The sequence below is a fragment of the Bombus terrestris genome, chromosome 11 (genome assembly GCF_910591885.1).
Source record: "Bombus terrestris chromosome 11, iyBomTerr1.2, whole genome shotgun sequence".
Classification (NCBI taxonomy): Eukaryota; Metazoa; Arthropoda; class Insecta; order Hymenoptera; family Apidae; genus Bombus; species Bombus terrestris.
Window position 1 is genome coordinate 18,442,620 of NC_063279.1, and position 15,773 is coordinate 18,458,392.

Sequence of the window (15,773 nt, forward strand, 5' to 3'; positions counted from 1 at the left end):
TGTAAAAAAGCAAAAAAACGAAATGCCACTTAATCACCTGCGATTTATAAAAACTTTGGTAGACCGGTTGAGAAGAGATATTCGACAACCGCGAGATCGAGCTTCCACGTCGACTGCTAATTATGATGAAATTCGGTTAAATGGAAAGCTGCGTGTAATTTTAACAGGAACAAAAAAATATTGTAAGGTGTGTTCTTACCGAAACGAAGCAGGAGAAGACACGAAACGACTTATTATTGCGATACTTGTCTCGACAAGCCAAGGATGTTTAGCAGATGTTTTATAAATTATCGTAAAAAGAATACAAAAGAAATATTAAAAAATTATATGCTCAAAGATGTAAATATATATGGATTATTAAAATGTGACGTGTTTTTAAGTTAATTTTTGTATAAAATCATTGTATATTACCTGCGAGACACTCGTCACATGCGCGCAAGATCTCCTCAAGTTGCTGCTACGCCCGACCGAAAAGGCCGTCGAGTGCAAAAGGTTACCGAGCTAAAGAGTTCACCGATATGTTCAATTTTTCTGATTCGGTGTCTCATTTTAAATGTTTATATTATACATACTTGTAATATATATGCAAGTCGTGCCTCTAACCCAATTCTCTCAGCTTTGTATACCAAAGGGGCCCGTTAGCGATAAATAAATAAATAAATAAATAAATAATATATATACATATAATAAATAATAATATAATAATAATAATACATATTAGATCATGCTATTGGAAGTAATACCGGCGGCGGGTGAGGAGGCGGCGAAGATAGAGAAGGTGCGTGGAAATCCTATTCGACCCGCCGTTCTAGACACGAATTTCTTGCCGCGGAAAGACGAAGCGGAGGTATCTCGCCGGAGGTGTTCTGATTAATCTTTCAACCCGCGATCGATTGCTCCACGACGCGGACGCGCCGTATATCTGGGTGTCGTCGATCGTTTAACAGCCATTTAAACGTAAAGCATGACACGAAAAATAGACACGAGGCGAATCGCGTTCCGCTGTTAGAAACGACGTGACAATTTCGTAACTACCGATGTCGTAGCTTTGGCAATCGACGTATATCCTATGAGAGCGTGGCACTCGGATAAAATCGGCTCGTAACGCCGGAACACACGCGTCCGGTCGGTTTTGTTTTCTTCCCCCCTCCTCGCCCCCCCCCCCACGAATCGAGTTTCCAATTCGTCGAACGAAGAAAATCGATGGCACGTTCCTTTGTCCGGTCGCGTCCACCCACTCTCGGCATTCGTTTCGAGTAATCGGTTCCGTACTTACTCACGGCAGCGTTTATAAAGCTCGGTGCTCGACTCGTAGCCGCTATTCGTCGCGCTGGATGTCGCGTTTGCGAAAGAGGATGCTGACAACGAGCGAGATAGCCGGACCGGTTAAAGCGGTCCTCTGTTCGAGAAACGAGCGACCCATCCCGGTACGGATGACGGTTTAACAAAGCTCTTGGCCGTCGCTTTGTCTCCGTTCCGAGAGAGAACTTCACCGTATGGTGGACCGTATGCGTGGATAATTATTTGCGGAATTCCGCGAGGAAAATGAAATTTCATAATTATTCCCGGAAATGCGGCTGGTGACGGTCTTTAGAGTTGGTGCGGCCAAGCACGGGAAATGGATCGTCATGGAAATGAAAATCGCTTTAATAACGCCATTTTCGTCTAACTATAATAATCCACCGTTACGAACTGTTTGCATTTTCGCGGTGTATTTTCCGTTCCGATCTTCGTCGATGCGTCGACGCGCGCCCTCGCCATTTACCGACCGGATAAAACGTCGATCGAGCGATTCCGTTAAACGGAACAGACGCCGCAGGTGGAAACGTCGGATCACGAGGAAAGTTGCGTTAATCTCGTTGGCGCTCGAGGCACGCGCGTTCGAAAGCTTCTTCCGCTTGGAAATCGAGCATCCGTCGATGTACTGCTACGGAGTTTCGGCTTTGAGCTGCGCAGCGAAACTCGCGTTTCCAACCGAGTTTTGGTTTACCGGGTTGGGAGTTGTGGTGGCTTAAGCGAAATTCGAGAGTAAATCGGGAAATTAAATCGTAAATTACGAAATACGTACTTCGATTACGTTCTTGGATTTTCGTGGTTTTGGCCCTCGAGAACCTGGAACGTGAAAACTTGGACGCTCGAGCGATTTCACGAGCGCGGTATATCGCGGCAGACACGCTACCGTAACGAACTCGAAAAGTTCCCGACTGCCACCGCGCAGGAGAAAACCCGGCGAACGATGCGATGCGGGGCTCTTCGGAAACTTGCCACGTTTAACGGACGAACAAAACGAGTCTCTCGCTTTGTCAATTTTCGAACACGACGTTTTTCCTAGCGTTCCGAAACTCAAACGAACTCGCGCATATGAAAGTTGCGCTGTTCGATAACGAAACGGAACGAGGCTCCCGGACGTAAACTCGAATTTCGGACGGTAGCTAGAGGGTGCAACGTAAATGGACGTTTCAGTGAGTTTAAGTAAATATCGGTCGTCAGATTTAGAGTTAAAATTCGTTTAAGGCTACGGTTACATGGTATGCGTATTTGGACGATGCGTAGTTCATCGTCGAATCGAACGCTTTAAAATAAAAAATTTGGTTCTACCGTTCGCATATTGGTCGTCCTATGTCGTTCGTATACGCAGCTCCTTCAAATCTTTCGACCTTTGTCGTTCGATTTTCATCGTTCGATTTGTTGCGACTGAGGTGTCCAGATCCTTCGAACGAACGAAGATTTTTTGCCAAGTGTTTCTTTAGTTCTATCTGCGTGGAACATAAAGAAAAGATGCGGGATTTATCCGGAAATGCTCTCGGATTTTTCTGGTCGATTCATCAGATCTTGAAACAAAGTAGATACGATATTCTCTATTTTTCTCTTTCAAGGAAAGCATTTTCTTCTCTCGTGTCAATCTATTATTTATTGGCACGGTTTTTAATAAAGGATTGTGCAAGAAATAGGAAGAATATGTTGAATGATCGGTATTCACGTATCTTGTAAGAATACGCGCAGATATAATATTTTTCATTTTAACAAAGTAGATTCAAAGTACGCTTGTTTCAACCCGTTGTACACCGTATTGTTAATTATGCCAATTGCTACGTTGACTGCCTGCACTTTTTTCCCGCGAAGAGCTCTTTGTTGAATCACCTTGTGTACAGATGGTGATTTGATATCGCTTTTGTACTTTTATGTTATGTTTATATGATCGCTACGTTGTGTATATCGTAATCGAACTGTGACCCGTTAATAAATAATATTAATAAATTTATTTTTACTCATATTGCACCTTTGTACCAAAGGGTTTACCCCTTATTATTTACGTCAATAATAACGTGTATTAATAATAATAATAACATTATTATAATTAAATGAAATTATTTGATTTGTGCTCTTTGCGAGCAATTCATGGACTTGCTGTGTCGGCCACTTTCCTTTAATGATCATTACCTGCAAGTTGTTTCAATAGGAAACAAGACTGTAAAAGTATTATCCTTAGATCTAATTTCTCGTTTGAAGAATCCTTACACTCTCCCAAAGCTGTACCTCTCGTTGGTGTTACCCCATGTAGAATATACCTCTTGGTGTCATTATCACCTAATGGCAAAATCCGCAATCACTTAGTTGCCAATCCAATAGTAATAAGAAATTTAAATCTAGTAAGAAGACAGAATTAGATAAAGTGGCTTCTTACGAAACTCCACCTACAAATATCCTCTTACAAATGATGATCGTGATTGTGTTCCAATTACGACTACTTTCGATATAAAACCTTCGAAGCAGCGTAGGACTATTAGTGAACTTTTCCTCCTTCGCAATATTATAAATAATAAAATCGATAGCTCGCGTTTGTAAGACTCGGCCAACTTTAACGTGCCCATATTTTATGCGCCAGTTTTTAAGTCGAAATTCGGTCACACTAACAAGTTTATGACTAGCAAGTACGTGGCTCGAGTAGACTTATTCTTCGATTTCCTATTCTGATGGAAGAAAATCCCATTAAACATACGAGTAGCTTAAAGTTATCATCCTAAGCAATTGTACTTGCTTGTCTATGCGTCTTCTTGTTTAAACTTTGTGTAGCAATATACTTGGTATTATTTCCTTTTTAACGTCGATATTATTTCAAATAAATGTATGAGTAACTAAAATTTAATTATTAAATCCATGTCTATCTCGTAAAATTCAGAACTGACACGTAACCGTAATCCAAACGTTTTAAACAAATCCTACGTTTACGCTTCCTGCGGATCTTTTACCACATATAGATGCAGATTGACCGCGACACGTGTCTGCGGACAATCGTCTGTCAGCGCGGACTCGGCTTAAGACGTTGAACGAAAAACACGGTAATGGAGAAAATTCCTCGTATCCGCGAGGCAGTTGGTTTCTAAATAATTTTTGCGATATAATCGATCGGGTTGCTTTTTTCAGGGGAGAAGTCTGGCGGATATACCGGGAAACCATTGCCAACGTACAGGCCGGCCTCGCAATTGGTTCCCCTGGGAGGAGCGGCGAGATTATTTTGCGAGGCATATCTGGGAAAGGTCGAGCTTCCGGACGCGAAAAATTCGGTAACCTGGTCGAAGAGCGACAGCAACGTCACGTTACCGAGTCACGGTAGAATCGCCCAGCACAGCGTGTCCAGGTGAGTCCGTTTCCGATTCGTCCCTTTGAGACCTCGCGTCCACTTATCGCGTATTCTACAGGAAGGTTTCCATCTAAACGTCTCTCGCACACCATGTCACGACCATACGACGTTGTTAATCGATTCGTGTGCGCATTCGGTGGAAACGATGCCGAACGTTAAGACGGACGGGGTACGAATAATCGCGACATGTACCAGGTCAACGTCGGTCAACGAAGTGGAAGCTCGTTCGACGAACAGTACGCTCCTGGTCATAAGTCAGCTGACAATTTCTCATGTTCGGCAAAATGATTATTCGAAAATAGACACGATTTTCTGGATTAATTTTATTCTTTATCTACGAGTGAGATATTCGATCGAATTAAAACACGCATGATTTTGTACCTTAAAGTAATCTAGCATACAAGGTGGGGCCGCTTTGCTGATTGTACACCTAGAAACGTTCGTGCAAATATAATATGCTCTGCTTGTCTTCGTTTATGAGATATAACGAATTTTGTAGACGCAACACCTATCGAAAATGTTGAAATACTTAGGTTTGGAATAGAACGAGTTCGTCAAGAAATTCGGGAAACACCAAGATCCATAGAAAGCGTAGCCGGATACGTGACAAGCTGTGTACAGACTTGTCTTGAAACGTAACGAATATATTCTGTAAAGGTAATTAGGTAACGCAATACCGAAACAGAAAATTCGTTAGATGTCATAAACGAAGACAGATAGAACGTACGTTTACGTGAACGTTTTTTATCGTTTTTAAGTGTGCGATTAGCTTTCGTAATGGATCTCGCGTGTTCCTTTACAAGGCTGTCTATATAATTACGAAATAGAGTATAGCATTTACGCGAATGTGTAGAAATTACGCAATATCAAAAGTATGGTACGTTCTAACAAACATTTTGTCGAAAGTAGGCAAACTGTCGGCGACTTATGGACACTAGGCTTATGTATTGGGTTGTCCGAAAAGTTTCTTTCGTTTTATAAGGAAATAATAGACGCACAATGCTTTTTGATTTATATTAGTTTATTGAATTATGCACGAACATAATAATAGAAATAGGACGAAATGGATCACACCTAATTCAATAAAATAATATAAAATAGAAATTGTTGTTCATCTATTATCATCTTATGAAACGAAAGAAACTTTTCGGACAACCTAATAGTTTGCGTGGACAGCGCGTTGCTGCCAAATTTGGCTGGTTGCGTACGGGCCACGACGGGCAGCTTCCATCGAAATCGAAAGGGTTGGATCGATAAGGGTTGGAGCGCGTTCGATGGACAAGAGCGCTTGATATCAAACTGTTAATTAAGCGGCACTTGCAGGGGAGTATCGGAATTTGGCTTTGATCCGAGGCGAATATCCTGCTTGCAGGAAGCACGCTCGCCGCCTGAATCCCGTACGCTCCAGGATCGGTTAATAGAAGCGTGGCTAACGAGAGATACGTAATGAAATACCCGTGGTCATTATCGCCGGAAATACGGATTTCCCGCTTCCTCTTTACTGATTGTAAAAGGAGGGGTCAGAGGTTGCACGGAGAAATTCACCGCAATGAAGAACGGTCGATCGAATCGCGTCTGGATTACGTTCCAGGATTTAAAACGCGCATCACTCGGTCGAATAATGTTCCGTAACATGACCGAGTCATTACACGCTCGTCCATTTCATCATCCACAATAACCTATTGAGGATAGAAATTTTTTATATTATAAAGGTCCCATACACTTTTGCCAGTTTTATTTCTCTACCTACGCTTTTCTTAACACATTCACTCGGGTCAAGAATAATCTCCAAAGAGTCGTTACCGCCGTATCGAAAATTAATCTTTATTTCCACTGATTGGGGATGGTCAGTTCTCATCTTGTCTACCAGTTTTTCCTATCAATTAGCAGCGGTGACTTACCGAAAATTTCAACTGACGAATTCGATTGTCCCATGTTTTACGTACGCCCATCTCAAGTTTTTATTTTTCCCACACACAGTAAAACGACACGGTTCGGCGTAAACTTAACATTTATGCGCACGCTCAGTCTTCGTAGGTGTTCTTTGTAAAATATATGTCGAATTGTCGTTTGGATTTCGAGCGCGAGACGATTCTTCGTTAGCATTTGCCATCATGATGTTCAATAAAGGTTGTATTTACATAAAATTATATTTCTTTACAAAGTTTGATAAATAATTAGTTTAACGGTTAACTAAGATAACAAACAATAAGTAAACAAATGCTTTTAATAACATTCTTGGGTTCTGTAACGAATCCACGGTCAACGGGAAACTTTCTGTACGTTTTAATATATTTTTGATAGCACACTGACACGTTCACTCAGGCACAGGGTTTCTCTAAGACTGACTCCAAGACGATGACAGTAAACTCTCCAAGGAGATCGCAAAATAAAAGACAGATACAGTTACATATATCAAATACATATCGATCGGGAATATCGACAAATTCCCAAGCGCCGTAACTAGGCAGTTCCACATAAACCAGCATTGCTCCTGATCAAGACTTGATTGTTTATACAGCGTATCCCTTAACACTGGAACCTCCTTTGTAAAACATTTCGTTCATCCCGTGACCGTGGCTATGTTCGGCGACCAGTTATGTCACCCTGAGCCCAAGTATTGGGAAATCTTCCAAAAGAAAGGCCCGATGTCTCTACATCTCCGACATATATAATTATATTTAAAATTTAACCCTTTGCACTCGACGGCCTTTCGGCCGAGCGTAGCAGCAACTCGAGGTGATTTTGCGCGTATGTGACGAGTGTCTCGCAGGTAATATACAATGATTTTATAGAAAAATTAACTTAAAAACACGTCACATTTTAATAATCCATATATACTTACACCTTTGAACATATAATTTTTTAATTAATAAAATTTTTAATTTATAAAACATCTGCTAAGATGCATCCTTGACTTGTCGGGACAAGTATCGCAATAATAAGTCGTTTCGTGTCTTTCTCCTGCTTCGTTTCGGTAAGAACACACCTTACAATACTTTTTCGTTCCTGTTAAAATTACACGCAGCTATCCATTTAACCGAATTTCATCAGAATTAGCAGTCGACGTGGAAGCTCGATCTCGCGGTTGTCGAATATCTCCTCTCAACCGGTCTACCAAAGTTTTTATAAATCGCAGGTGGTTAAGTGGCCTTTCGTTTTTTGCCTTTTTACAGAATATATGAATTAATTAAACAAATTTCTAAATCCATTTCTTTAGAGCTTCTAAATTTACGAAATTATAATACGAGCGTCGAATCTGAACTAACGTCGCAGACGTTGGCAAAACCATAGTTTCGGAAGAACTTGAGCATAAATATTTCATCTCCATTCGAAAGTGTAACACTTCACACTCCATAACAAACGATATAAAGAGCTGAGGAATTTATTTACGAGCCAAAACTGTGCTGTCGTCAATTGGAGACGTTGAAATTTAGCACAAACAGGGACTATTGTCTCTCATTCTCCTCTCGATTTGTCAGACGAAACGCTGTGACGACGGAAAATAGCCTCTCGAGTGCAAAAGGTTAAAAACCCTGTGTCAGATTCTATTGAAATATCTCTATCATCTTAATGGAGATAGAGAATCCTTGGTGTCGATACTAATTGAGACGCAAACTTACGACTTTCGCTGACGAGTCACAAAGTAGACGCGTCTGTCCGCCAACACAGTCGAACAAATAGCGCTTTTTGAAGCGAGTAGAGAGCGTACGTCGTATGCCGCACGCCCGTACGCGCAAAATCGTGAACGTGCAAACGATCAAATTAACCCGGTGAAATATCGTTCGTGCGAACGGAGACGGTTATCGCGTAATCGTCGCGTCGGCCACTCCGTGGTGAAGCTCTAGCAGCCCCGCGCTATTCGTGGTTTCCGCGAATGCAGTTGGTTTCGCCTGCAACCTCGTATCTCGGGGGTACATTTGGAAATGGCGCGCTGCAAACTTGTCGTCCAATTAGCGACCGTGCGTCTGGTGTACACCGATATAACGTGTGGCAGCTGAGCCGGGGCACACCGAAACCCGTAACGACGACCCGTTTTCCCGTTTTACCAGCTCTGGTGCGTTTCGATGTTCGACGTATCATCGTGACAAGATGTTTTTGGTCGGTCTGGCGCGTAAAAAGGAATCGTCGTGGGGGGTACTTGTCGCGATCGAACACGCGCGTTTACTTTAACGTTAACTTTAATTGGTCTCGCCCTAAAACGTGCTCGGACAGCGTAGAACGATGGCGATACGGAGCGCGTCTGCGGAAATCGACGTTACGTAAACGCCATTCCGCGAACGCGCTTTCACTCGGCCGTGTGTTTCGTCGTGTCGCCGGTTCGCGTGACTGGCAAAGGAAGCTCGCACGATTTCCTTGCAAAACACTGGCTTGCATAAACGTCGGATCGGTCGACTTGCCACGATCACAGTACAAAAGCCGAGGCCGAGCGAATGACCGAAACGAAGAGAGTTTAGGATGGAAAGGCAGCTGGTTGCACTCCGGAGGAGTCTCTCTCGCAGGGAGGATCGACGAGCGCGATCACGGGCCCGGTGGTTAGCCTTTTTGCCGTCTCCAGGCATTACACATATAGAGGTAATAACGTCGAGACAAACTCGGTAGAGTTCAGCTTGGGCTCGACGACCGCGAGAAACCAGACGAGGACGAAATCCGTTCTTGCACGCAAAGAGCGAGGAAGAAAGGACGTGGCAGGTTGCGATGCGCGGCAAAGAGAGAGAGAGAGAAGCGAAGCAAGAAATTCCAAAGAATCTTGGCCTCTCTCCTCTTGCCGCCGCCCTTCCACGTCCCAGCAGCTCCGTCATTACGCTGATGATAGCCTGGCCTGTTACCTCGGTGAATCGGCCCCTTTTTCGTGTGTCCCCTCGCTGCTGTGATAATGCCGATTCCTCCGATGGTTACAAGCCTCGCTCGACATAGCTCGCAACTCGACCACCGCTCGCGAAGGAGAAATGGAAAAACGTCGGCCCGTAATTGTCCGCGTCTGTCCGGGAACGCGTTCGGTCTGCAGTTCTTGTAAGGTTTTGCCGACTAGTCGTTGGTCGCCGTGAAACTTTTAGTCGCTCGTACGCGCGCTGCCGCGCCTCGTGCAAGAAATCGCTTTATTAGTCCGGAAGCGAAGAGTAAGATTGAGAGAGAGAAAGAGAGAGAGAGAGAGAGCGAGCGATCGCGATGCCGTGCGACCGAGCGGAAACCGAATGTCGAGGCAACGAATTTGAGCGGAGGAAAGGGACGGCATTGTCCCTGTCCATTCTCGGATTCTCGGTGCATACGATCGATAGAGGCTATTCCTCGCGGCGGAGACGCTTCTAGCTGCCAATTACGGTCTATCCCAAGCTTTGCCGCTTTCCACCTATAGGCACCGTCGAATCGATCGCCAAGTCCGTTTCTCGTTTCTCGCGTGAGAACCGGACAGCAGCTCGAACGCGGTCTCCCGCGACGCTCGACTTTGCGAGTTTGAGGGGGCAAAGGGAAAGTCCGTGAGGTCGCGCGAGCACGGTAGAGAGGAAGAGGAGAAGAGGGAAGAACCGAGTCGGGGAGAACGGAGTGGAGCGAGAAACGACGCGGCGCGGCGCCAGGGTCACGAGCTCCTCCGCGGTTGGTTAGCCGGTTCTTCTACCCTCGATCTCTTTCACTCCGCTTGCTTTTTGTCTCTCGTTTTGTCGTCGAGCTCTCGATCATCGTGGCGAGATAGCAAGGTCCGTCGTCCGGCCATGGGTGGTCCATCGAGCTTCTCATATTCTAAGCGACGAGTCGCCTCGCTGGTCGACCGGGATTAAACGAGATCGACGATACCTGAAACGACTCGTCAGCTCTCTTTCTCTCTCTCCCTCTTTTCCCCTCGTTTTCTCTCCATCTCCCTCTCTTCTTCAGCTTCCAATTTATATTCCATTCGCTTTTAATCGAGCTTCCATTATGCGCCGGTGGATCGAGTAAACGCGCGAGGTCGTACAGCGTCGAGGAGACGCGATGAGGAGCTTTGGAGAATTCGCAGCCCGATGGACAGAAAGCGAGGTGGAGAAAACGAGTTTCTCGACGTAACGCCATCGATCGACGAGACGCGTTCGTTCCCTTTCTCTGCTCTCTACACTCTACTCGTTTTCGCTAGCCGGAAATTCGCTGACGCGACCACAATTTAAGTCGGCGCAAGAAGGAAAGTCGGCTATTCGTCTTAGAGAACCAGGAAGGGGAGTCAGTTAAATGCTCGCGGTCGTAACGATGCTGTCGGAGATTCGTAGGTTTTACGCGCGCACCTCGCAGAACTTGGAGGAATACTCCGTCGCGATCTTCCAACTCGTCGAAGAAACTCGGACCACTGGAGACTAAGGGAGCGACGACGACGACAAGAATCGTTTCGGGAGAATCTGTCGCGAAGTCTCGTTCCTCGTTTCGCGACGCATTCGCGAACATTCATCAAGACGAAGAGAAATTTTTCTCGGTCGCAAGAGCGGCAACTTTTCTAACAACGTCGACTGCAGCGAAGCAAGATCGCTGTCAAACACGATATTTCGAGTATGACGAATATTCACGATAATTATACCGTTTGAAACGACGATACTTTATTTATATTTTACACCATTCCATGTTACGGTATAAAATAGACTCGCAATACACCGAAGAATAATATCGAAGCAATAACGTCGGTTCGCGCGGCCAGTGTTGCAACGTAATCTCTTCGTTGTCGAGCGATCGATTACCGATCCACTGCGATCGATTCGATTCTAGGCTCTGATATATCTACGTATACATAGATAGCTATACGGATCGTTATCGAATATTCAGACGTCTTACGCGTTGGCATTTTGCATCGGCGAATTATGTCGCGTTCGCGATTGTTCGCGATCGACGTACGACTACTAAACGCTTGTGTACCGCGAATCTCGTCGAGCAGTCGCTAGACGCTATATGAAGAAACTAGAAACCGAGCTGTCGTGCGACTCGAGTTCATCGTCGAACCCGTTTCTCTCGTGACGCATTAACCGGGAATGCGGTGATCGATAGAGTTCGCAGGTGTGACGAACAGATTTCGCGCGATCGACGACGGTTCAGACTCGTAAATCTTAAGCGGCCAATACTCGTCGACTAATAGAGACGAATTACACGCGGTCTCGTGGGCCGTGCACGCGCTACGCCGCGCTGCTCCGCGTCGATGCAGATCTATTAACGTTGATTGCATTCGAATGCAAATTCATGGTGGAAGCTGCCGCCCGCTAGCGCTAATTCATCGCCGACTGAAGTACTTTCGCCCGTTTCCATTCAGGTCGTAATTGTCCTGGACAAAGCAAGGAGAAAGCCAGCCCGTAAGCTCGTTTCAGCGTCGCTGCACCGATTTCCGGGTCGAAATAGAAAACGAAGGATAGTAGACGGTATTTTCGCGAACATCGGGGCGAAATTATCGACCGAATCGGTCGAACAATTCGCGACGGAGGGCGAGTCAGCCAGCCAGCCACCCGGTCGGTCGTTCGGTCGGCCGATTGAAGAATAGAGCAAAGTGTCGAAGGGAAGGGGGGTAGGGAAATGGGAAGGCGGTTGGGAAAGGATAAAAAATCGGTCGAGTGTTTCCAAAGCGACGCAGAAGGAAATAAGATGGAAACGCGAGAAAAAAGGAGGGGGCAAAGAACGATGAAATATTGAAAAGTGTCGAAGAGAAACAAAAGGAAAAGAGACAAAAGGGAAGGATCGAAGAAAAAGAAGTAAGAAGCGAAAGTTGGTGGTAGGGCGGAACCGGAAAAAAAGTAGCTGAGGCGAAAAAACGATGGTCGATGAAGCCAAACGTCAGCACCGGTACAAGTGGCAACGCGTAGCATCGCCTTGCCAAGATATCGTCGTGCCGATGAATGCGACGCAATTACCGAAAAGGGGGACGGCATTAATTGTAACGTCGTTGCCGGGAAAGGTAGAAAACGGTGCGGAACTGCGACGAGATGAAACGCGCGACGAGCATCCGGCGAGAACGGAGAAGCAACGAGCTGACAGAAACACCGGAACAAAGGACGGAAACGTGCCGCTGCTTCCTCCGCGATATTTCCACGCAGTCGGTGAATTTTACTCGCGTCGAGTAAAGCCAGAGGAACAGAGAGGTTGGCTCAATTTTCCCGTGGCCTGGAGTTTCGAAGAACTGCCGCGTTTAACGATACACCCGCGTGTGTGGGAGACACGAGTACACGGAGAGGGTCGCGTTCCGCGATAGATGGTCGGGTATTTAGCTTTCGACCAAGTGAAATTTCCGTAACGTAGCGCGGCCTCGCTTGTCGTCGGCCACGGAACCGTGGCGACGCGCGGCGAAACATCTGCCGAGTTCCCCGACAGTGAAAAACAGTCGGGGCGCGACCAGTTAAATTTCCCGCGTAATCCGTTTAATTCCCCCCGACGTGGCGAATTAATCGGCACGCTAGAACCGGAATTAATATTAATGATGCCGTAATAACGGGTCCGTAACTTAATTCCGAGTCGTTCCGCTCGAATAATACTTTTCCCCTGGGGGGAAGGAGACTGCGACTAAACTTTGTCGATCGATGAAATACCCCGAGATACGTTTCCCTTGCCTTCTCGCGCGACCTACGTTCCTGCCTCTGCCTAACTATTTTTTCATCCCTCCGGAGCACGAGCCGAGGGAGTACATCCGCGCAAACTTATCCTGTCAGGAGAAAAGAAAAGCTGTCTGCCGGTGCATCCTTCCGAGTTGGACCCGTGGAACGTACTTGCTGCAAAATTCCAGCTTTTCTTTCACGCCAATTTATCCTTCTGCAGCCTCTCAAATCTGCGTTTAATTACGATCGAACATTCGCAGGGGCAAAACGTCTCCAAGGAAAGAAACACCTTTTCTCCTACGGATATATTCGTTCAGATTTTTCTTCCTACCCTGTTTCTGGCACACCGTATACATTCCAAGCGCGAATTCATAAAATCTTGTAAAACATATATAGCACGTTTATTCCATTTTCTTCTTTTTTCCTTTTCTCTCTCCTTTTCGTATCGTCTCTCACAGTTTTGCACCTTCACATCTGTTTCTCTTACCTACGTGTTCTTTATATCTTTGTCGTTATTGCGCTGCCGTCTTTTACGCGTTGTACGCTATTTGTACTTTAATGGGAATTTTCTCTCGTTTACGAGATAAACAAATAAATAAATGGAGAAGAAGGAATCGAAAGGAACGAAGGACGCGGACGGAAATAGAGATGCAACGGATTGAAAACGCGGCACGTCGAGTCGGAACGAAAAGCCTTCTACCTTTTTGTAGCCACGATATCTAGACCGCGGCAGAGACAAAGCTGTGTGCGGTGGAACGATACCAGACGGAAAATCGACCGAACTCCGGAGGAAATTAAACGAAACCGCCGTCGAATCGATCGATCGAAGCGAATAGAAAGGGGCGAAAGCGATGGCAAGATAGGAGTTGGTGGATTCGTTTGCACGATTCGAACAATGTCCCGTGCGAGGCAACGAAACGAATCATCGATGGAGCGCAGAATGTTGAGGGGAGCGGGGAACCGCGCGGAATTCGCGAAACGTTACGATAGCCCGTGACAAACTGATTAATTAACATTTAACCTTTTGGGTAATTCGATTTCAGGGCGAACAGAGAAGCGAGCGAGCGCGAATGGAAACGCGGCACGGCTCGGCCACAATTTACTCGATTAAATTAACGTATTATCGGCCATTCGAATCGATTCCGGCACGCGGTCGGATTTCGAACATTAAAGCGTATGGAATCCGAAGTATCGTTTCGCTCTGTCGACGATCTCCGTTATCGCAACGCTTCCAGGAACCGTTCTGACAGCCCACGATTTTCCGCTATACTTTTCAACGAAATTCACCGATGAAACTCATCGCGACCCGTCCCTTCGTTTCGATATTTTTATCTCTTCCTTCGTCGGTCTTATCAGCCACCGCCGGAGCCAACGTATCCGCGTGAGAGACTAAAAACGGGACGATGTGGGGCGAGCGAAATGAAGAGAAATTGCAACGTAGACACTTAATCCTGTCCGTTCCGTGCCTACGCACGCGAAACTGTCTCCTCGATAGAAACTTAATCTGACCTGAGCTCAGCTGGCTGCAATTTGACAGACGAGTTCTGTCTGTCGGGACAACGGGGATCTGTCATCGCGGATTACAACGTGCCGTTTAATTATTTCAGCCCGACCGAACCGAGAGCCGAATCGGCCCGAACCGAACCGAACCGAGTCAGGCCGACGCGCACCCTGGCAGGAAATTACGTCACGCGTCTCGTTGCTTTCGGGCGCGTTCGAGTTTCTCTCGGTTGATTACGAGGGAAATGAAGCGCGGCCGGGATCCTAAAGCGCGCACGCCACGCATCTCGCCGATTGCCTGCTGCAGGAAAGCAGAAGGAAAACCATTCCTCCAATTTATAATCCATATATACTTATATCTATTCCGTTTCCCCTACAATGTATGGCTTTTCGTGGTAAAGAATTTATCTCTATTATTATCTCTAAATAAAAGAAACAAATGAAACACTCGACCAGATGTACCGGAACGAGTCGCAGACGGATTATCGGCAGGATGCGGGTTCTCCTTCGATTTCACGTATCAGTCGTGTTCCACTCTAATTGGTAGCCTCTTGGTCCCTTCGCTGCCAGCCACAGAAACTGTTTTCGCGACGCGCGAACCACCTTTCCGCTCAGCTTGATATTGCTCGGTCGCGATTTCCATCGATCGAGCGGCAACGCGGGTAAAGTACACAGCAAGGGAGGAGCGGTTTAACCGTTTGAAATACGTATCGCTATGTCATGCGAAATTTCGGAGCCGCATGCGTCCGTTTTATGCAAATAGTAAATAGGCGAACCGAAGGGAACGGAAGTCGTTGGACGCGTTCCAAGAAATCCCGCGCCTTAACAACTCGCTCGACGGAGTAGAGGCGATTGGTCGAGCAACGGGAATGGGACGCGGCCCTGGTGTGTGCCGGTGCCTCGTGAAATATTGATTTCGCGCGTGATCGCCGCGCGACTAACTTTTCCGAATAAATATTCAGTGGCCGACGATCGACGTCTTAAATTGCCAGAACCGAACGTTCTTCGGTTCCTTTCGACGTTACCGAACGGATAGATGTCAGTCGTTATATCGCAATTAAATGATATTTGTTGCGAATTATCAACTAAAGAGCAACCGGTCA

At 46.0% G+C, this 15,773-nt stretch overlaps 1 protein-coding gene across 1 annotated transcript in view; it reads left to right on the plus strand.

The window, feature by feature from the left end:
• The window catches only part of LOC100644734 (single Ig IL-1-related receptor), a 126,255-nt gene that overhangs the window by 89,097 nt on the left and 21,385 nt on the right, over positions 1-15,773 (plus strand). Inside the window, exon 3 of the mRNA XM_003399345.4 lies at positions 4,426-4,639. Coding sequence (XP_003399393.1) covers positions 4,426-4,639 — 214 coding nt within the window. The remainder of the gene's footprint in view (positions 1-4,425; positions 4,640-15,773) is intronic.